The sequence below is a fragment of the Myotis yumanensis genome, unplaced genomic scaffold (genome assembly GCF_028538775.1).
Source record: "Myotis yumanensis isolate MYYU_CA2020_CCGP unplaced genomic scaffold, mMyoYum1.0.hap1 SCAF_2, whole genome shotgun sequence".
NCBI classification, from domain to species: Eukaryota; Metazoa; Chordata; class Mammalia; order Chiroptera; family Vespertilionidae; genus Myotis; species Myotis yumanensis.
The window spans coordinates 195,954,296-195,970,619 of NW_027223753.1; the positions used below are offsets into that span (position 1 = coordinate 195,954,296).

Here is a 16,324-nt window from a genome sequence, read left to right on the forward strand (position 1 = left end):
CAGGCTGTGTGGGGCGACCAGGCTGGCAAGGGGGGCACTTGGGGGCAGCCAGTCCAGCAGAGGGGGCAGTTGGGGACAACCAGGCCAGCGGGGGGGGGGGGGGGGGGGGGGAAGCAGTTAGGGGCAACCAGGCCGGCAGGCAGAGGCGGTTAGGGGTGATCAAGTCTGGCAAAGGGGCCAGCTAGGGGTGGTCAGGCAGGCAGGTAGGTGAGCAGTTAGCCAGCAATCCCAGATAGTGAGAGGGACGTCCGACTGCCGGTTTAGGCCCAATCCCAGTTTCCCGAGAGGTCCCGGATTGGAGAGGGTGCAGGCTGGGCTGAGGACACTCCCCCTCCCCCGTGGATGAATTTTGTGCACCAGGCCTCTAGTGAGATAATAAATATTTGTTGTTTGAAACCACTGAATTTAAGGCTAGTTATTTTGCAACAATGGAAAACTAATATAGGTCCTTAAGGACAATTTTTTAACTTTAGTCTATCCTTTTTATATGGTAAGTTTCTGTTTAGGCCATTCTTTCCTCTTGATGTCAATTTAATTACTCAAAATTTTCTTTAAAGTCCTCTTTGAGAGCAGAGAATGGCTGTGTCAATCTTGTTCATAATGGTGGATCTAATACCCAGCACAGGGTAGATGCTCAATATATATTTTGTGAATTTGACCTGTCTTTTTCTACTTGTCCTAGTTTATAAATTGTTCCTCACTTTCCACATTGTCATTTCTTTGGGGATTCTTACAATTCTAGAGCCTAGGAAATTAGAAAACCTGCTGGTCTAGATGCCTTGACCTTTCTCTCCTTTAACCTGCTGTCCCTCCTCTAGAACTTCAACACTCCTGTCTCATTTTTAGCAAAATTGCATCACCTCTCTCCCTCTCAGGGTTTCTCCAGTGGAGCTGAGTCCTGTGTGCCTCCCCTCACCCCTGCCTGCACTGGTGAGGCGGCTCCTTTACTAGGGATACTGTGCTGCCCTGTTCCAACAGGAGACACTCAATCATCTGATCCACTAAGTATCTGGCAGAATAAGTAGTGTGTTTATTGTCATTTTAAAGTAAAAAAAAAGAAAGAAAGAAATGAGGCTTGGAGATGAGTGCTAAGACCAGGGGTCACGAAACTTAGAAGCAGAATCGCTGTTACTCAGGCTTTCCTGAAAGAGGAAACACTTATCAATGAATGTTGGCTCCACCATGCTGTGTGACCTTCTAGAAGTTATTCAATCTTCTTGAGTCAGTTCCTCATTTATAACATGGAAATAATTTCTACTTTTTAGGGCTCTTTAGGCATTGCTCTTGACCCAGCATTCTGTCCATTCCCATTTTGACTTACTTTAATGACTACTTTGCAAAAGATTCACTTTACGAGTATAATGATGGCATATACTTTTTACTTTGCTTGATAATTTAAATACAGCAAGAACATGGTATATTTAGTTGTTAATAATCAATGTTATTACTAGCACTTTCTTTTTATTCCTTTAGTAAGATGCCCATAAAACCAACAAAAATATTACTTGTCATTAACATTCAGAACCTTCCTCCATTTGCCTTTATTTGCAATACTGTCATACATGGGATCACATATTCTGATGTGATATAACTTTGGTGATTGGAGAGTAGATTAATTGCTCAACTGTCTTAGTCAGTTCAGGTTGCTATAACAAAGTACCATAGACGGAGTGGCTCAAACAACAAACAGAATTTAGTTCTCATAACTCCAGAGGCTGGGAAATTCATGATCAAGTCACAAGCAGACTTGGTGTCTGGTGAGGACTTGCTTCCTGGTTCAAAGGTGTTCCCTCCCGTGTCCTCACATGGTGGGAGGAATAAAGGAGCTCTCTGGTTCTCTTTTTATAAGGTCACCAATCCGTTCATGAAGGCTCTACCTTCGTAACTTAAATACCTCCCAAAGTCCCCGCCTCTCAATAATCATCACATTGGAACTTAGGTTTCATGACTTTTTAAGGGACATAAACATTCAATCTATGTTTGTTTCTGCCTAGCAGTTCAGAAATCAGACTTTTGTTAGAAAAAAATTAATCAAAATATGTCTACTCCAGTTTAAATAAAAACACTGCTAAAATAATTATGCATACATAAGAAAGAAGACCAACACATGTAAATTACCTCATAAATTTAGATTGACAGAAAGATAAATCCTTAAAGAAAAAGCACATGTAAGATATATTGTCCAAACATGATCTGAACTAAAAGCAGCAAGTGCTCTAAAAGTTTTTTTTTGGCAAAAATTTAATGTCAAAACCAGCAAGACATATAAAGATGACTAGTCTCAGATGTTTTAAAAGGTCGTTTGCAACACAGTAGAACTGGGTGGTGAGAAAACCTTAGCGATTATGTAGTTCGATATGTTCATTTTACAGAAAAGGAAGCCAGTTCCGAAAGGTTAAGTGACTGTCTAGTTAAGGACAAAACCAGGATGTGATCCCAGGCCCCTGACTAACAGTCCAGAACTTTTTTGCCTGACACCAAGCTGTCTTTTATGTTTGTGTTTGTTTGTTTGTTTGCTTGTTTGTTTTTTGAAGGAACATGTGCTCTCTCTCTAACAGCAGTGGTGCCGTGGTCTGTCCTACCTCTTGCTGGGACTGCTGAAACTGCCGTGTCAGCTGTGTCTGTTCCAGCAGCACTCTTTCCAGTTCAGCAGACTTCTGTTTCATTTCCTTCCTCAAGTCCGCTGAAGCGCAGTCACTATTGTCAATTTCCTTCTTCAAGCGAGACTCAAACTCTGCAACCAGATTTTTAAGGTTTTCAATTTCCTTCTCCTTTGACTCAGATTCTTCAGTATATTGGACATGGGATTCATGGAGCTTTTTTTCAAGAGCGGCCACTTCCAGCCTTAGATCTCTGGTAGCGCCTGCGATTAAGTCTGATATCTGTAAGATAAATCTTGTATTAGTTTTTAGGCAGTATCTCTAGGTAGACACAGAGTTCTGATGGTTTTAAGAGGCTTATTTTAAATAATCAGTTACTCTGCTGATCAGAGGAAAACAAACCCTATGACATATGTAGGCCTCCGAGATTTTCTTTTTAAAAGTTAAGACTAAAACTTTTATTTTTATCACCTTGAATGGATTGCATCAATCATTTGGGCATCCTTGGAAATATATAAATCTCTGTAACTGGATTAAGCTGCCAAGAACAGCTTAAGTTTTTATCTGGATTCACTGTAGAGTGACTTTGTAATGAAAAATGCCCAATGCTTGGGGACCCACGAAGGGGAACACAGCCATTATATTTTATTTGTATCAGACCAGTAAGTTTTCCTTTGAGATTGTTTCCTTTCTTGTCTATAATGACTAGAGGTAGCTCAGAAACTACACCTTCTAGAGCAGCGGTCACCAGCCTTTCGGACCTCACTGACCACCAGTGGTCTGCAGTCCACCGGTTGGCGAATGCTGCTCCAAAGGTTTCCTTAAATTAGCGGTTGCCAACCTTTTGGACCTCATGGACCCACCAGTGGTCCTCGGACCACCGGTTGGTGACCGCTGTTCTAGAGCATTACTGCCCACTCGAACTCTCTGTGATGATGGAAATATTCTGGGATGTCCAATAGGGTACCCACTAGCCACAGGTGGCTATTGACAGTGGTGTGCTGGTAAATGTTTAACAACCGACTCACAAGCACACACAAGCCAGGTCTTATGTCATCTCCACAACATAAACACCCTCACCATGACCAGGTCCAAGCTACCAAGGTGGCATCACTGATCGCTGAGCTAGGAAGAGATGCGCACAATAGGCTCTCACTTGCCAGTACCACTCAATGAGCATTGGAAATGTGGCCAATGTGACTGAGGGACTGAATTTTTCATTTGACTTCTATTTAATTAATTGAAATTTAAGTAGTCACATGTGGCTACCACAGTATACAGTGCAATTCTAGAGGATACCAGACTACTGTAAAATATACTGCTTTTCAAGGTGGTGCCTCTAGGTAAAGAGAAGAGAATGACAGTCTTTAGAAGGGAAAAGACTGCTTGTTTTCTCTCGCCTTGAAAAACAAAACAAAGAACAGAAAACAAAGCAGGAAGAGAAAGCTGCTTCTGATGAAACATATCCTTATTGTTTATGCCACGGATATTGTCAAGTAATACATATTAGGACAACAAGAAACCAATCCATGGAGAATCGGGAAAACATTCAGAGACCAAAGTTCCAAGGATTTTGTGAACTATTACTTAAGAATTAAGTCTCCAAAATTTGTTCCAAATGTTAAATTTACATTAAGAATAACTTCTGCAAGAAATCTATTCACCACACTTAGTAATTTTATAAATTAAATTAATATTCCATGATCTCCAATTAATCCAGGAAGGAAGAGGGTCACTGCTAGTCCTGGACAGTAGTTTCCATCACCCAGAGGAGACATGGCATCAAAACAGAGCAGGTTGTCCCTGGGAGGCAGGCTCACATGGCCACAAGTGTGTTCCGATTTTTTAAAAAGGGAGTCAACGTTTAAAATTCAAAGTGTTTACTTTACAAATCTGGATTTACGAATTTGCATGTTATCCTTGCACAGGGGCCATGCTAATCTTCTCTGTATTGTTCCAATTTTAGTATATCAATAAAAATATATTTTTATAAAAATAAAAAGTAAAATAAAATGTAAAAAAGCAAAAAAAAAAAAAAAATATCTGGACTTACAATTTCTCCTGAAAAACTGAAACCCCTGGCAAGTTGGGGTCTGCCTTTTGACATTCCCCTGCAGATGGGACCCTGAGACAGCAGTCCTGAGGTGAGGGGGGGTGGTGGTAGGGCATGCCAAGGGGAGCCAGTGGTAACCTGGGGGGGCGGGGGACAGGGGCTGGGAAGCAAGAGGACTATTTGGGAGAGAACCTGCCTCAGGGAGGCGGAATCTTTGGTGAGCCAAGGCTCCAAGTTCCCCGCATGTGCCCATTGTTCCAATAGGACTTCACTTATATGATAAAACACAAATTGAAAGATAAGATTGAAGAGTATTATGCTAAGGGAACTAAGCCAGTCAGAAAAAGACAACTATACATGATTTCACTTATATGTGGAATCTAATGAACTAAATAAACTGACGAACAAAATAGATCCAGAGACACTGAAGCATGCAACCAACTGATGAATTTCAGAGGAAAGAGAGGGGGCAGGAAGAGATTAACCAAAGAACTTATTTGCATTTGAAAATCATGCACTGGGAAAGGGGGGTCTCAGCCCGCCTGCACCTTCCCACAGTCCAGGAGCCCTTGGGGGATGTCCAACTGACAGCTTAGAGCCGGCCTAACACAGCAGCTGGACATCCTTAGCCCTGCCACGGAGGCAGGAGAGGCTCCCGGCGCCACCACTGCTGCGCTCACCAGCCATGAGCCCAGCTTCTGGCTGAACTGTGCTACCACTGTGGGAGCTCACTGACCACCACGGGGCAGCTCCTGCATTGAGCGTCTGCGAGTCATAGCGACCAGTCGTTCACCGTTTGGTTGGTTTGCATATTAGCCTTTTATTATTTACTAGAGGCCCGGTGCACAAAAATTTGTGCACTCGGGGGGGAGGGGGGCCCCCCAGCCTGGCCTGTGCCTCTCGCAGTCTGGGACCCCTCGGGAGATAACAACCTGCTGGCTTAGGCCTGCTCCCAGGTGGCAGAGGGCATGCCCAATCCCTAGGTGCAGCCCCTGGTCAGGCTCAGAGCAGGGCCGATTGGGGAGTTGGGGCGCTGCCCCCCGTCATGCACAGAGCAAGGTGGATCGGGAGGTTGCGATGCCACCCTCAGTCACGCTCAGGGTAGGGCGGATTAGGGGGCTGGGGCACCATCCCCTGTTACACTCAAGGCAGGGTCGATGGGGAGGTTGCAGCGCCAGCCCCTGTCACGCACAGAGCAGGGCCTATCAGGGGGTTGGGGCGCTGCCCCCTGTCACTCACAGAGCAGGGCCCATCAGGGGGTTGGGGCGCTGCCCCCTGTCACTCACAGAGCAGGGCCCATCAGGGGGGTTGGGGCTCCATACCCTGTCACACACAGAGCAAGGTCAATCAGGGGGTTGGGGAGCTCCTCCCTGTCATGCACAGAGCAGGGCCCATCAGGGGGTTGAGGAGCTCCCCCCTGTCATGCACAGAGCAGGGCCGATCAGGGGGTTGAGGAGCTCCCGCGGTCACTCACAGAGTAGGGCAGATAGGGGAGTTAAGGCACCGCCCCCTGTCACACACAGAGCAGGGCGGATCAGGGGGTTGGGGAGCTCCCCCCATCAGGCACAGAGCAGGGTTGATCAGGGGGTTGGGGCGCCTTCCCCTGTCACAAACAGAGCAGGGCGGATAGGGAGGTTGTGGCCCCGCCCCCTGTCACACACAGAGCCATAGGGCGATCAGGGGGTTTGGGCACTGCCCCCTGTCACACTGATCCCGGTGCCGGAGCCGGGAGCCTCGCTGCTCCGCTGATCCCGGTGCCGGGAGGCATATTACCCTTTTACTATATAAAATAGAAGCCTGGTGCATGGGTGGGGGCCGGCTGGTTTGCCCTGAAGAATGTCTTGGATCAGGGTGGGGGTCCCCACTGGGGTGCCTGGCCAGGCTGGCTGAGGGGCTGAGGGCTGTTTTCCGGCTGGCGAGTGACTGAAGCTCCCAACCACTCCTTTTTTTCTTTTTTTTCTTTTTTATTCTGGGCCAGCTTGAGCTCTGAGGCCTCGGCTGCTGAAAACATTGATACAATGTTGTGGTCAGGCTGGCTGAAGCCCAGCTGACTGAAAGCCGGTTTCTGGGGTTTTGTTTAGCTTCTATATTTGCAACATAGTTGCTTAGAGTTGCAGCTGAGAGGCTGGCAATTTAGGCGGGGAACGTTGGAGTTCACCATCACTGGAGCAAGCAAGCCTCCCTGCTTGCTTCAGTGCGTGGCTGCCGGCCGCCATCTTGGCTGACAGTTAATTTGCATAAGGATATGCTGATTAGCCAATGGGAAGGGTAGCGCTAATTACCATGTTTCTCTTTTATTAGTGTAGATAGGATATGCATAACCCATCGATAGACAATAGTGCCATGAAGGCCTAGGGAGGGGTGGGAACCAGGTGGAGGGGGACAGCTGGGGGAAAAGGGATATCTGTAACACTTTCAACAATGAAGGGAAACATTAAGAATTTCAAAACAGCATCTGCAGAGCATTACACCCAAACATGAGGCCTTTCTGAGTATGGAGCCCTGTAATACTGCATTTATCATACAATCTTGTAGCCGGGCCTGCCTTTGAGAAGGTTGTACCATATCCCCTGTATACCAAAGCAGAAGCCATCCAATCCCATTTGATGCTTACTTTACACAGACTGTTAATGATTTTATTCAAAATATTGCTTTCCCCACTGCATCTTGGTTAATACACACACACACACACACACACACACACACATGAACACATGCATACTACTACACTCAGGCCTTATAAAAACAGGGAAACCTTAACAAAACTTTAAAGTATATTTAGGACACATTCTTTCAGAAATTATGGAGGTGGTTACATTTTAAAAATATTTCCCTTTAAAAATAGTTGGAATTGAAAATATTTACAATTAATGAAGATAGGCTTTAGTTGTTAGAAAATTTTTAATTATGCCAAACACCTCCTTATCTTTTGATGTTTGATATTTGATGAGTTGGAATCGCTAACGATGCTAATTATTAGTTACATAATTTATGCTGTTTTAAAAAATAAGTTTATTTTTATAAAAAATTCCACACATAGCTGGATTGCATGCTTGTAAAATTTATATCAGCTATTCATCTGGAGAATATCCAAACCATTCTATCTATGTGGCTAAAACAAGGCACAGTGACTATGAGGAAAACTGCTGGAGTTATAAATACTGTAGTGCTCTCAGGAGGAAATAACCAACATCCATAGTGTTAAACCCATTAAGTAATGTGATCATCAGAATGACAGACCTTCATTTGTAGCTCCTCTTGTTCTTTCTTATACTTTTGGATTATTTCTTGGTGTTTTTCCTTTTCAATATCAAGTTCCAGTTTAGCTTCTTCCTTAAAGAGAAGAGCTTGCTCCTCAAATTCAACTAAATGTTGGGCTCTTTCCTTGGCGAGTTCAGCTTCAATCTAAAAAATAGCATTTAACACTCATATAAAGCCATTTTACCATAAAATAAGCAAATTAATCTTATTTTCAGGCTCCAATTTTTTTAAATCCTCACCTGAGGATATTTTTCTATTGCTTTTTAGAAGGAGTGGAAGAAAGAGGGAAAGACAGAGAGAAATATCAATGTGAGAGAAACACATCAACTGGATGCCTCCTGCATGAGCCCTGACCAGGGCCTGGGCTGGAGAGGAGCCTGCAACCAAGCATCTGCATTTGACCGGAATCGAATCCGGGACCCTTGGGTCTGCAGGTTGATGCTCTATCCTCTGAGCCACCACGGCTGGGCCAGACTCTAATATTTTTTAAAATTCTAATTCTAATTCAAAAGATTAATCTAATTTTTAAATTCTAGTATTTTTTAAAAAGTTGACTCAGAACTTAGGCTAGAAAAATTGACCTTGGGTCAAATATTTCAAGATCTTCTAAGACCTGAAAATAAGTAGAAAAGTTAGAACAATATATGATTACAGTTTTGAGAAATACTAATAGCTTTGTCTTCTGTACATTTATACTGTAAACACAGTCCTTGCCAGCAATCCTATTTTTTTAAAAAAATTTGAGGCCCTTAGACTAACTTCTGTTGAAAGTCAGAGGGATATAAAGTACAAATGTTGAGTTTTTAATGGTTCTTTCTTGATGGAGACCATAGATGATCATTTTAATGTGATTGTGGCCAGAAGGCTGTTTAAGGAAAACATGGGTCAGTAATGCCTGTATCCATATTTTGACTCAGATAGAATCACAGTGCTGGAAGGAACCATAGAAATCCCTTAGCTCAATTTCTCAAGCTTTTATGACTAGTGGAAAGGATAAACAAGGATTTTGGATTTAGATAGAGTTGAGTTTAAATCCTGGTTCTGACACTTTCCAGTTGTATGCTGTTAATTGTGACTATACTTTTTCCTGGTGGGGTTATGACTAAAGTTCCCTTCGGGGTCCTTATGAGGATGAAATAGGATGAAACATCTAAGTGAAGCTGTAGCATGAGCAGGGTTATAATAGTCAATGGAGATTACTTCTATGCCCCGATCCCTCAGTCTCTACCATGGAATCCACACCAAATGATTGTCTGCTCTGTGCCTCTACCATAGAAACTGTAAGTCACTCCTTTCCCAGCAGGGGTTTCCATTTTCAGACAGCACTAAGCATTAGGCACTGCTTCCTTTAGCTGAGCCAACATCTCTCTCCCTGTGGTTTTTAACCACTGTTTTTGGCTCTGCTACTGGAGCAAGAGAGAGTCCTGGATTCCTTCAGGCCTGAGAGTTCATCTAGTGAGATTAGAGAAGGGATCCCAGTGACAGGCTGGCTCTGGATTTACACTGTGCCATGATTCTAAATTCTCAGGGGGAGTTAATGCCAGATAACTTGGGAGAAAAACTGCCAAACCTGATTTAGTGAGACTCTGTGGTTGAGGTCACCGTAAGAAGAGGAGAGCTGTCAATCTGCATTTCTCAAGGGAACACTGAAACCAGATTACCAGGAAACAGAGAGATTGCTAAGAAGGTTTGTGGGAAGCCCTTTAAATGAAATAAAATGCAGACAGAAGCCTAGCTCCAGTGTGGGGTCATTGGGTTTACTGTACTGGGTACAGGTCTGAGCATTTGCCCCAAGGCAAAGCAATTATATTTATATTCACTGCAATAAATTCTTTTGGCTCTCTCAAAATCAATTTCTGGATTGTTTAGGGAAAAGGATGCTGGTGATCATTTAGAAACATATAGGGTTGTTCAAATGTGTTGCTCTTGGACTACTAAAGACAAGGAACACCTTAGGGCAGTGGTTCTCAACCTTGGCTGCACATTAGAATCACTTGGGAGTCTTTTTAAAATCCTGATTTCTGGGCCTCATCCTCCAAAATTCTGTTTCTTTGTTATGGGGTGAGGCCACAGCATTAGTAACAAAGAAACAGAATTTCCGGAGGATGAGGCCCAGAATTCAGGATTTTAAAAAATTCCCAGGTGATTCTAATGTGCAGACAAGGTTGAGAACCACTGCCTGAGGGGCACTCAAAAAAAGAACAGATGTTCTTGTGAATTCCAGGTACTTACATCCACCTGCCTCCTGGTAGCCATTTAGGAACTTCACAGGTGTCTCAAATAAAGTGTCTGAACCAGAAATCTGGATACAGAAACCTGTCTCCACCTGTTCTGCCCCCAGCCCTCCCCATCTCAGGACTTAGAACCACCATCCATCCAGTTATTCAAATCATTCCCCTCTCTCCCTTACCCTCCACACCCAGTCCAGCATTAAATCCTGTTCATTTTGCCTTTACAAAATAAAAACTGGATTCTCTTATTTCCTCTTAGTGATTTCTCAGTGCATTATTATAAAATCAAAAGGCCTCTACATGATTTTCTATAAGGCCACTACTAGCCTATATGACACCATCATGTGAATTAACAACGCACCCCTTCCTTAGATGAATTCAGCCTCATGCCAGGCACAGTACTTGGTGAGCAGAGCACAGGCTGGATTGCAGCCCCCTTCTCTCCCTTGGCCTGTGTTATTGTGCAGGGCACAACCCAAACGCCGTCTCTGGCAGCCCTGGACTTCTCCAACCTAACTTTCCCCACTTGACCACTGTGCTCCAGCCACACTAGGAAAGATAAGTCAAGAACACATGAAAGAAGGAAATCAAATGCAAAACATTTGGAAAGATCGCAAGGTATGACTGTAAGAGTTAACGGCCCACCAGATACCCTGACAATATTTTAAAAAACCCAACTAAATAACATTTTTTTAGAAGCTCAAGAACAATGTTGAACTATTTGTTTTTAAAAGATCTATGTACTATTTAAAACTAAGTCAAATTAGCATTCCAGCTATAGGAGATTTATTAATTGCAGAATTTTCACTGAATAGTAACACCATTGTGCATTCGGAACCAATTTTAAATGTTCAGCATGCACATTAATTTTCATTCTTCACATCGAAACAACACTTCAAGTAAACAAAAATCCATGGCAATTAGTAAACATATAGTTATTTTCAAATGTGCCATCCTTGTTGCATAGCAACAGTTGATTTTGTTTTGTGCTTTTTACGTACTCTAAAGTAATTAAGCACAGGCACAAATGGCTGTCTACATTTTTTAATGATAAAAGCACTTTAGTTAAGAAGTTAATTCTAATATGTGTATTATATATTTATAAAGGGAACACTATATTCCTACACAAAGGCACAGTGACCCAAGAAAGAGATGACAATGTCATATTAGTGATTCTTCTTTCTCATGAGAGGACTTTCAGGGAACTTTTTATTCATAGCTTTAATAGCTAACACAACCAGGACATAATTATCATATCTTGGCTTTACTGATCTGGATCTTGATTTACTGCTAAGCTGAATTATAAGATTTATTAATAAGAAGTCATGCCCTCTCAACAAAATGAAATGTTATAGAAAATTATACCTGCCAAAATACACCTATGATGTAATTAATTTATTAGAAAGATATCATGGTTTTAGTGAGAACTTACAGAATCCTATACAGGTTTATTTTCATCATCAAATTAACAGCATAAAGCAAGATCATAATACTCTTATATGGTCAGATGCCAACACTAACTTGGTCTACTGGCTGCATTAGCACCTCAGGGACAGAACACAGTGTTCAGTAATACTAGAGTGGATCATGAAAGCAAAGAGTTCACAGGAGACTGTATCTGAAAGTCCTTCCTGGGGTGTGGCTGAGGAGATGAGAAACTTATACACAAGCAAAGGCAGGAAAGTTTACTCTATCAGTCTAAGACAGTGATGGCGAACCTATGACACACGTGTCAGAGGTGACACGCGAACTCATTTTTTTGGTTGATTTTTCTTTGTGAAATGGCATTTAAATATATAAAATAAATATCAAAAATATAAGTCTTTGTTTTACTATGGTTGCAAATATCAAAAAAATTTCTATATGTGACACGGCACCAGAGTTAAGTTAGGGTTTTTCAAAATGCTGACACGCCGAGCTCAAAAGGTTCGCCATCACTGGTCTAAGAGGAGCTAAGGAGCTAAGGGAAGAGAAGGATCTGTAAGTCTCTATAATACTTTCATGAGTGAAATTTTTGAGTCAAATATGGGATTTACAATATGTCTTCATACATACTGCCGAACTGCTGTCAGAAACGTTGCTGTAGTTTCCAGTCCCATAAAGAATATGAAACATGATCTCACTAGTCCTTCAGTGCAGTGCAAAAACCACTCTATCAAGTGATTGTGTGAAAAATAATCTCTCATCGTTTTAATATGGTTTTTTTATTGTTAGTTAGGTTGATCATCTTTTTGTTTTTTTAAACATGGATCAGTAAAGATGGGGGAATGTGAATAAGAATAGATTCACCAACTGAGGACACGGAGACTAATAAAAATTAGAACTAATTAAAGAAATATGAACTTTAGCGAAGAAAGAAAAAGACCATGCTACAAAATGAAACAAAATAAGAATGAGACACTTAGAGCAACTTTAGTTCATATTCTCAAATTCAATTGTTGCCCATATGAATCAATTTAAGTCATAGCCAGAAAATCAAGGCAAGCAGTTAGTGCTAGCAATAGGTACCAGCTGGGGAAGAAAAAGAGTTGGGAAGGCTTCAGTGCACTGTGCATTGTGCATTGGTCTAGGAAATTCCAGAAGAAAACAAATGTGTGCATAGAAGCAAAGAAATCTATTTGGAATAATCTTCTGGCAAACAAACAGAACTTTAAAGAAGCAAATAAGACACATGCTGATGAAAGCTACATTATCATTACCTTCTCCCTCCAGTTGGCATCATCCAGCCGCTTCTGTCGAAGGGCTTCCTGCAGCTGCTCAATGCTCTTCTGATGTGAAATCAGCATCAGTTCCCTGAAAACCATAAACCTGACAAATGAGTCAAGTCTCATCCCTAATATTCTAGGTTGCACATCTTGGTTCAGAGAATATAATTTCACAACTTAGTCTGTTTATTCTCTTTAGCAATATAGATAGATAGATAGATAGATAGATAGATAGATTCTACTAGATATGATTTTAACTGTTAACAATAATTCACAAACACTGCATAGTAAGGTATTTTCTCAGGCTTAATTTTTGTGTAATAAGTAATGCTATTTTTGCATGAAATAGTAACAACATATATGGATTCACAAATATAGTAAAATGTTATACATTGTGGTTCTAAAGTTTATGACTAAATTCTAACACTAGACAATATTTTGCTTTGCTTTGGTTTTTAAAGGAAACTATGTTGGGATGTGCCATAAAATCAGCACGTTTGTGGTCTCCGTTAGATTTATTTTTCTTTTACTTTCTCAAATGCTGATTGGAACACACCAAATCAAGTGGAGGGTAAATTCTGAGGTGTGATATGGAATAGTACAAAACATTAGAAAATTGAAAACACAAAGGACATTTAACATTTTAATTCACATAAATGGATCCCAAAGCTTAGTTTGTGATCCTCCGGGTGGAGGTAATGTGGGGGATTTGTGTGAACCTTTCCCAGGGGCACCCAAATTAGCATTTGACTATCACAGGTAGTGGCAAAAGCATGCTCATTGCTTAGGGTTCCTTCCTGTTTCTATAATCATGACTCTTCTTACTTTCTATGTAGGAGATTCTTCTCTGTTCCTTATTCCTCTTCCTAAGCCCTTTGTTTTCCATCACCAACCTCTTCCTTTTACTCTGATCCCTTTTCTCAAACTCGTGACTTTCATTTATAACTGCTGCTGGACATCTGTATCCTAGTGATGCATCAACACCAAAGATTTCACACATTAAAACGAAAATTCACCATCATCTCCTGCAATCTTGCCTTTCCTTTTGACTTCTGAAAACCTTTCTTTAACAATCAAAATCTTTGTTTGAAATCCCTGAGTCATCTCCGACTCTACCTTCTCCTTGTTCTACCACATCCATTCAATAACAAGTTCTATATATTCCACTTCCGCCTTGTCAGACTATTTCTTCCCTTCTTTTCCCACTACCAACTTCATTAAGCTTCTTGACTTTATCTTCTGCCTAGAGTATCATAATATACCCTCAATCTATCTCTTAATCTCTATTCTAGTCTCACTCACAGTATTAAAAAAATTTTTTTTACTGTAATGAAAATAGTGCCTACATTTCTAGTCTAGAAAATTTTAAGAACACAAACATAAGAAGACACATTTAACTTGGTAACCAGAAGTATAAATATCACTTGAAGGAAACTGAGAAAGCAAAACTTTCCAGACTTCTCTTTCCAGAAAATGTGTTGGACAAGGTGCCTTTACACTTTTCTACTAAAAATAAATAAAATTATTTTTTATTATAGAAAATATAAAAATTCATCAATTAACTGGACAAAAGTGAGAAAGATAAAGAGGACAAAACTCAAGTGAAAGAATGGACAAAGTATCAGTGGAAAACTACTGAAATCTGAATAAAGTCTTTCGGTTAATTACATTATACCAATGCTAACTTCTTAGTTTTTTGCAGAAAAGTGGCTATGCCATGGTTAGGAAAGATAGGCTAAATGGAAAACATCAACTCTCTGTACTGTCTTTGTGACTTTTATATAAATATAAAATTATTCCAAAAAAAAGGTAAAAAAAAAATGAAATGAATTGGAAGAACCCCAGCAATAAGTAGAGCACTGAAGCTAACTCTCATCTTGAAAGTACTTTCCAAATATGATGAAATTGAGCTTTAAAATTTACAGCCATGAAGGGCACAGGAACAGGATTGACAAAGGAAGAGTCTAAGAGGACATTCACCTGAATGAAGTTGCATCTCAAAGAGCTACTTACAGTATATGTGTGAAATTCACGCTCAGTATGTGTAAAATAAAAATAATATCTCCTCTCAAGGTACAAAAAGGAAACTATTGGCTTTGAATTTGGGTGCTAAGTAGAGGGGGAAATACAAATATCTCATAAGAATTTGTAGACACAAACCAACCCTAATGCAAATTTGTATCCTGAATTCATATTACCTGAGTGGTCCCAAACACTTCATGTTGAAAAGAAAACTTAAAGTGGTGCTAGTTAACCTTGCCTCCAGATGCCTGGTAGGAAAAACACCAATATTTTGGGGAGAAATCTATCTTAAAACTGGGGCTCAAAGAATTTCTACTGATAAAGATATAAGACTTATGAGATCATAGTGTTAAAAAAAATCACAAAACTACTTTTTAAAAGCCACTAACAGGAAGAATGAATAAACACAAAGGTAGCATAATCAAACTCATGAATTCTAAAGTATTAAATTTTCCTATACAGGATATAAAATAAGGATGTTCAATACAGTAAAATAAAGAAATGAGTGATTTAAATGACTAAGTTTGAAAAGAACCAAATTGAACTTGTAGAAATGACAAATATGGTAGCTGAAATTGAAAACTCTGTGAATGGCCATGTAGCAGATTATTCATAACTGAAAAATGAACTGATAAGCTGAAAGGGATATTCAAAGAAAGTATATAGAGTATGGTACAGGGAGTCAAAAATATAAAAGAGAAGTGGCTATATTGAAGACAAATTGAAAATATCATATATATATATATATATATATATATATATATATTCATTATTTCAGAAGCAAAGGAGAAAGGGAAAGGAAGAAATATCTGAGGAAAATATTCCATATTGATGAAAAACAACCACCCACAAATCTAGAAGCTCAATGGATTCTAGTAAGATAAATAAAAATAAATCTTACATCTGAGCACCTGGTAGTGGAAAATTAAGAACATCAAAGTTAAAGAGATCTTAAAAGCCAAAGAGAAAAAAAAAAACTACATTATCTTCCAAGGAACCCAAATAAAATGAAAGCTTATTTTCCAACAGAAACAAAAGAAACCAAGAACAGTAAAATAATATGTTCAAAATCCTATGAGAAAATAACCAGCAACCTAAAGTTGGGTACCTAGCAAAACTATCTTTAAGAATGAGACTGAAATAAAATATGCTCAGATAAATAAAACCTGAGTGTTTAGCACTAACTAAAGGACCTTTACTAAAGGAGCATGAAATAATATGCTTTGCAGAAAGGAATATATTCAGAAGCAAGGTCAGACATGCCAAAAGAACTAGTGAGCAAAGTAACTGACAAGCACACAGGTGTTAACTGTAGATGCTTTTTTATTCCTAGTTCACTGAGAACCACAAAATGCAGGTTGGTGGTTTCCTCTGTGGGAGAATGCAATGCAGTGGAATTGAGGAGAAGCACAAGGGACTTCAAAGTTAATGGCAAAGTCCTTTTTCCTAAAC

At 40.4% G+C, this 16,324-nt stretch overlaps 1 protein-coding gene and 1 pseudogene across 2 annotated transcripts in view; both read right to left on the reverse strand.

The window, feature by feature from the left end:
* LEKR1 (leucine, glutamate and lysine rich 1) overlaps positions 1–16,324 on the reverse strand; it is a 118,415-nt gene that overhangs the window by 12,076 nt on the left and 90,015 nt on the right. For both annotated transcript variants that reach the window (XM_070403653.1, XM_070403654.1), the window contains 3 exons: positions 12,845–12,938; positions 7,894–8,058; positions 2,583–2,882 (listed from right to left, as the gene is read on the reverse strand). In XM_070403653.1, coding sequence (XP_070259754.1) covers positions 2,583–2,882; positions 7,894–8,058; positions 12,845–12,938 — 559 coding nt within the window. The remainder of the gene's footprint in view (positions 1–2,582; positions 2,883–7,893; positions 8,059–12,844; positions 12,939–16,324) is intronic.
* LOC139004562 (U6 spliceosomal RNA) lies at positions 4,488–4,587 on the reverse strand (annotated as a pseudogene).